This window comes from Electrophorus electricus, chromosome 15, assembly GCF_041902795.1.
Source record: "Electrophorus electricus isolate QZ-2024a chromosome 15, ASM4190279v1, whole genome shotgun sequence".
Lineage (NCBI taxonomy): Eukaryota > Metazoa > Chordata > Actinopteri > Gymnotiformes > Gymnotidae > Electrophorus > Electrophorus electricus.
The window spans coordinates 14,687,501-14,693,862 of record NC_137511.1 but is presented as its reverse complement, the minus strand read 5'-3'; the positions used below and the strand labels follow the sequence as shown (position 1 = coordinate 14,693,862).

Here is a 6,362-nt window from a genome sequence, read left to right as displayed (position 1 = left end):
AGAAATGGACTGCATGACTGCCTCCATGGTCCATAGCAAACTGACACCTCCCCACCCAAGAGCTGTGATTAATGATAATAATTCTGTTGTATGATGGGAAATCTTTTCCATCTGGTTGTGCATCTGGTGTGGAGGAAGGCCAGCTCTAGTTTATCAAACTAACACTCGCAAATCAGCCATCAGGATAGAGAGAAAGAGAAAGAGAGGGGAGAGGGGGGGGCAGTAAGAGGAGAGTATGAAGAGTAAGAGAGGGAGAGAGAAAGACCAGTTATCAGTGACCAAAATCTAGTCATAGAAATGGGAAGATACAACACAATCTTGGTTTCCCAGAGAGTGGGAGAAGACTGTGGTCACTAATTTATTGTCACTTCTTTCCTATTAATTTACTGATTGTAATTTTTTTTCTAGTATCTTAGCAATTGACATGTTCTGTTTAAATCAGTTATTTGCTTTGGTAAAACTGTACCTGGTATAGCCATGCCCATAAAGATGAATTGAATTGAAAGAGAGGGAGAGTGAGCAAGAGAGTGAAAGAGAGAGATAGGGAGAAAGAGAAAGAGAGAGAGTAACTGGAAAAGAAGCAGGTTTTAAGTGGCTGTTGCATGATGTAATTATAGCAAAGTGGAGAAATCCCTGAAGAAGACACTGCTACACTCCTTTTTGCCATGAGGAAGACTGCCTCCATAACGTCTCCTTAGATCTCAATGAGACCTTTACCTCCCACCCTGCTCCTGTGGTTTGGAATACTCCACAGCACAGAATGTATCTGAGGACGTATGGGAGAGACTGCGCTGATGAAAGCTTCAGTCTCGAATATCTGCTGATAGAAGAGGCATAGAATCAAGAAGTGAGCTTGCTGTTGGAGACTGAATCAATCACACCACATCAGGGTCAACTATGGTATCAGTCAAGTTATTAATTGTTCCAAATTTGTTTGTGTTCTTTATAACAGTTATATAAAGTTATATTGTTAAAGTTATAAAGTTTGTTTCTGTGAAAGGTTCTAAAATACACACCTGAAGAGACTGGTTGTATTAAATCTTATTTATATTCAGTACAAAGCCACAATGCCTAAAGAGACCTCGTTAATACATGCACACACTCACCCCTCCCTAATTCATCTCTCTCCCAACCTCCTCTCCCTCTCTCTCTGTCTCCCCCTCTCTCCCTCTCTCTCTCTCTCTCTCTCTCTCCCTCTCTCTCTCTCTCTCTCCCCCCCTCTCTCCTTCACTCTGTCTCTCGCCTTGGTTCCCTCATTTCTCTCCTGTCCTTTCTCACTCTCTGCCCAGCCAGCCGCAGCAATGGGCCAGCGGTTCGGGGACCACCACTCTCAATCCCTCTCCCCCTCTTCCTCCTCCTCTTCCTCACAGAAGCCCGGGCTGGGAATCGGGCTCTAGGGATCCGCAGCCCCGCAGAGGAGCTTCCAGCCCACAGTGGGCAGATGGGGACCAGTGCCTGACCCTGACGGTAAGAGGGCCTGTCCTGCTTTCTCTCCATCTCTCTTAGACCCTCTTATTCAAATATTTACCCTCCCTGCCAGGACCATTTATTTTCTGAAGCCAGTTAAATATACATGTTTTCCTTCTCATCTTGATAACTCTGGCAATAATGTTTTGTTAAATATTTGTTAGGCAAACACAGTAAAATGGCAGAGGTGGGTTTTCTATACACCGATTAATGTTAATCTTGCACTGTACAATTTCCAAGTGGAAATCACAGTTTTCTGAGGCTCCAGTTGTTTCGTTTGGAAAATTGTTACTAAAAGAGAGAACATCATTATATGAAAAGGCAAATTTGATGTCCAATTTGTGTCTAAATTATGTCCAAATATGACATGGAATGAAAACCACTTCTTTCGGTTATCTTGGTGTTTGAGTCAACAGTAATTCTTTTTAAAAAATGCTTATGTAAATATATCAGTCTATGTTTTCTTTCCTTCACGTCTGTGGGTTTTTATTTCTGGAGATTGATTTATACTTATGTAATCTGCTTCTTTATTTATGACTACCAACCAAAAACCTTTCAAAACATACAGACTTCATTGGAGTGATTTGTGCTGGAGATCAGTTGGTCACTGGACACTTCAAGTCTTCCTCCTGGGTTATGTCTTTTTAATTCTCGCTCACATGACAGGAAGTACATAGGTCACATTAAAAAGTTGTGAAATCTCACTCTTTTGAATCCTCAGAAAACTGAGGAAAGAAAGTTTAGGAGTTTCCAGATTCACTTGTCGGGTACGGTTAAATGTAGGACCACTGTAAATTTGCACAGCATCCAGAATCAGTCATTCTTCCTCCCTCTCCCTGAAAGTGGTGATCTGGGCTGTTTTCTTCCCAAATGTGCTGGGACACATGCAGTACAGATATGGCTCTGTCCTTGAGCTTGGCTATTGTTTCAGGTGTCCTGTCTCCTCATGAATAATTGAGAGTACTGAGTAGAGTTCATTGCATCCTTTCTCTGTCCTATTCCACGCAGCCTAGCTGTCCCCAGAACACCAGACCACAGATAATTCTGCTGAGCTCGAGAACACGACCACACCAGGTGCCCGCGTGCTACATGAAGCAGTGGTTATATTGTGGCATGAAATCTGAGACCCTATTCAGCCTGGTGGATATTCTTGCCCAGCATGCTATGAATGGTGATGGCGTGTGGATTTCACATCATTATAGGACTCGCAGCATGGCATTAATGATACATGCTCCACCGTGGTGTAGCGTCAGAGTGGCTTCCCAAGGAGCTTCCAAGGGTGTCAGAATGCAGAAGTGCACTTGGACAGCACTTCCCACGTTTGATCCTCCGGTTCCCTGCTTCAACAGAATCGTACGGCATCCCCCAGATGCCCCCAGGCCTGTAATGCACTTTCATCGCCCTGGACCATCACAGACTGCAGGCCATGAGCTCCAGTGTCACACCGAGGCCTGGATGTTCTGTCCGAGCAGTTCTATGTGATCATAGCTCTGTGCGTCAGCCAGCTAGATGAGAACGTTAGTAATGCATTGGGATTGTGGCTCTTATCTTAAAATCTGGTGACATACAGAGAAAGACAAAGTGTTTCTTGGCCAACCTTTAGTATAACTTGCTAAAAATACAAAAAAATAAAAAATACATTTTCCTTACCAATCCACACATACCCACAGTTTCCTTTTCTATGCAGAACATGTTATTCTGCTGTTTGGATATACTGCTCGTGATCTCACATCAAACAAGCGTATATTTGACACTCAAACAAACCCTGCCACTCTGCTGTCACTATCTGAGCTCACTGCAGAGATCTTCACACGGTTTCCACCCTGTCTTCAGAGGCAGCCAATGAGAGTTGTGGTCATTAGCATACAAGATCAATGCCCAGAAAATAAACCTTTTCTTCATAGCATAGAAGATTACATGGTATAAGGGTTTTATAGATGTCTTTCAAAAAGTGTGGGGAATGGAGTTAAATTGGAAAAAAAAGTCTTCTTTAAATATCCATTAAAACTAATTAGTTTTAATCTTTAATCTCTGCAATTTAAATCTTTAAACCTAACCCAGTTTTTAAATCTCCTTTTATAAATCTATTGTATTAAGAGAAAGAAATGAACACAACACATTCTCCTGAGATTTTGCAAGGATTATCCTACAAGCAATTGCTTACAGCAACCAGTTGCTTGCACAGTAATACTGTTCTCAGATCAGTAGTCACTCTTCTAAGAAGCCCTAGCTTCTTTCAATTCAAATTTGTGATGTGAGCAAATTGAATTTGAACATGGTTTCTAAAGCTCTGAGACCGGCTCCTCATCGGTGTCCCCATCAGCTAGTTCTTCAAAATGCTGGACCTGATTAATTGCTTTGTTAGGCTCTAATTGTCAGTGAACAAAATGTACAAAAACATGGCTGGGGTTATTCACAGGTCACTGCAGTTGAGAATCGGGAGTTAAGTACGCTCAACCGCAGTGGAGTCACAAATAACACCCCCCCCCCCCCCCCCCGGGGTCGTGACACAGCAGCAATTATGAGGTGACAGAAGACAGATGTTCTCCTGTTCTCTCTATTTCCATTGCTCATTGTAAATTTGCCCTCCTAAGCAAAAAATGCGTAACACACTTCCTGCCGTCTCCTAGAATTCGAGTCATCTCTGCGTGCACTGCAGTGTAGTTTTACTCACTCCTCTACATTAAAGCTGTTGCCAGCCTTTAATCAGCACTGGAGGTCTGAGGGTCGTATTATCAGGAGGATGGAAAGGCACTGGCTCTACCTGACGTTGTTAAAGAAAATAATACAAGCCAGGCTATCGATTTTGGAGCTACTTCCGGGTCAAGTGGAAAAGGCAAGCGGTTGCTAGGAACATGCACCGTAACACGCATTCCGGAATGTCCAGCAAAGCAGACGGATGATGTTGAGTTGGGTGAAAGATACATTAAAAGGCTGGAAGAGAAAAAGAAGATAAGGAGATGAGGAAACAGTGCAGTTTTGGGCCCTTGGTCCCCATCAGAGAGCAGGATCTTGTTTCTAAGTGTCTGCTGCTTTACTGGTCGGCTCTTTCTGTCATTAACCCCATAGCCTGATCTAAACATTTCAGAACCATTAGCGTCTTTCCACTCTGCAGAAATGTGTCGCACTCAGTGTGTCTTAACGTTTCAGGTTAATGTGTATGACCAGCACAGGTCCGTGTCCTGTGGTATTCAGCAGGGCTATATTAAAAGAGCACACTTCCTCACCTGATATGGCAGTGTTTGAGCTTATGTTTGCACCGCCACCTGCCATCAGTCTACTAACGCATGTGCCCTGCTAACTCCAGGTTAGATGTTATGTGGCCTTTTGCTAAATAAGCACGACCCTGTTGTGAGGATGAGGGTTAAGATCTTGAAGCCAGACATGACTTATACAGGCTGAGCTACACGGTGCCTGCTATAGTGATGTACAGGAGCTGCGAGGGGGCTCTTATTATGGTACTAAAGCCTTTATAGCCTATACTATCTTACTGTAGCCTTTAATGGAGACCATGCTGACCCAACTGTGTCTCGTCAACTGTTTACAAAGGGACAGGAAACCACATGACCACTAAAGAATATTAAGCCACTTGAATGTTTTACCCACTTATCCTCTGTGTGGGTACAGGAGAAAGGCGAGGGCTATGGTCAGCTGGCACAATGACACAGGGCCAGGCCACCAGGGGGAGCAGGAGAGCCCTGAGGACCAACAGAGGTCAGAGTGCATGCTCGGCTACGTCCCCGTCATCTACTACAGCATCCTCCTGTGTGTGGGAGTTCCAGGTGAGCCACCCCAGCGTCTGTGTCGCTGACGAAATCGGAATTGCAAAAGAAATGACAACAAGCTGTCATTTGATCGTTTTCCCAGAGGTGATTTACTCTGGAAATACTGACGACATACAGCTATTAGACAATCCAGAGTCAGAGACATACTCACTATGTCAAGTGACAATCTGTGTCACGTGAAAATGTCCACGGGCAATACCTAAGCACAATGAACACGAGCAAATCAATCACTTAGTTGATTAATTAACAGATCAATAAGTAATTATCTTAACATGAATATTTTAATGATCTCTAAAATGGTCCCATACATCCTTATCACAGGGTCCCACAGAATACAAACAACAGGTTATGTTCCATTATCTGCTGTGTTCCAGTAGAGTGCAAAATCGTTCTACAGCCAAAACAAAAGCGACTGGAGAACAATGTGTTCTCACACATCTATAATACATCGATTGTATAACAGGCTTTTTATTCAGCTTAATAGTCAAATAATATTCTTATGCCAAAAAGATAATAGCCAAGATAAAGAAGAACCAGCAGTGCTGACTGAAACCTGTCAACAGGGGATTGTGTTGTGTTTCAACCACCACAGTGAGTAGGTGCTATTTGGCACTGATAGCTTAGAAAAGCTTCACATGTTAAGAAACTTTGAGCAAAGCTTCAAATAGCCAATGCTTTTAGGAAAGAGTTTAGTGCCTGTTTCAATTTAAACATTGCTTTAGAGTATAACAGCTTTCAACTAGGTAGAGTATTAGGCTAGGAGTAATCGAGAACCAGATTTAAAGATTCACCTGCTGACATTTTTGTCGACTCCTCTTAGGATCAAAAAACAGCCTGGCTTGACTTTTTTTGTTTGTTTGTTTGAAATCAAGCGTACTCCGTGACAGCACCTGGACAGTTTGCTGCACGATGTCACACTTTTCTCTAACATTCGATCAGCATTTTGGTGACGGTGGGCAAACGTCATAATGACAAATCCACTCAGTAGTTATGGATCAGCTGTGTCCTCTGCACCTCCTCTCTCTGCCTGTCCTCCCTGACCCACGCTGCCTTCCTGTTATCCTCTACGTTCTCCTCATCACGTCTCCTCCTCTTGTCTGTTCTCCCTTT

The 6,362-nt window shown here is 43.3% G+C and overlaps 1 protein-coding gene across 3 annotated transcripts in view; it reads left to right on the top strand.

The window, feature by feature from the left end:
* The first annotated feature begins 1,233 nt into the window (after positions 1–1,233).
* The window catches only part of gpr142 (G protein-coupled receptor 142), a 9,315-nt gene continuing 4,186 nt past the window's right edge, over positions 1,234–6,362 (top strand). For all 3 annotated transcript variants that reach the window (XR_014117187.1, XR_014117186.1, XM_027013089.3), the window contains exons 1-2: positions 1,234–1,467; positions 5,095–5,249. Coding sequence is in view for 1 of the 3 variants with exons in the window: in XM_027013089.3 (XP_026868890.2) it covers positions 5,111–5,249 (139 nt within the window). In the remaining 2 variants the exon portion in view is untranslated. The remainder of the gene's footprint in view (positions 1,468–5,094; positions 5,250–6,362) is intronic.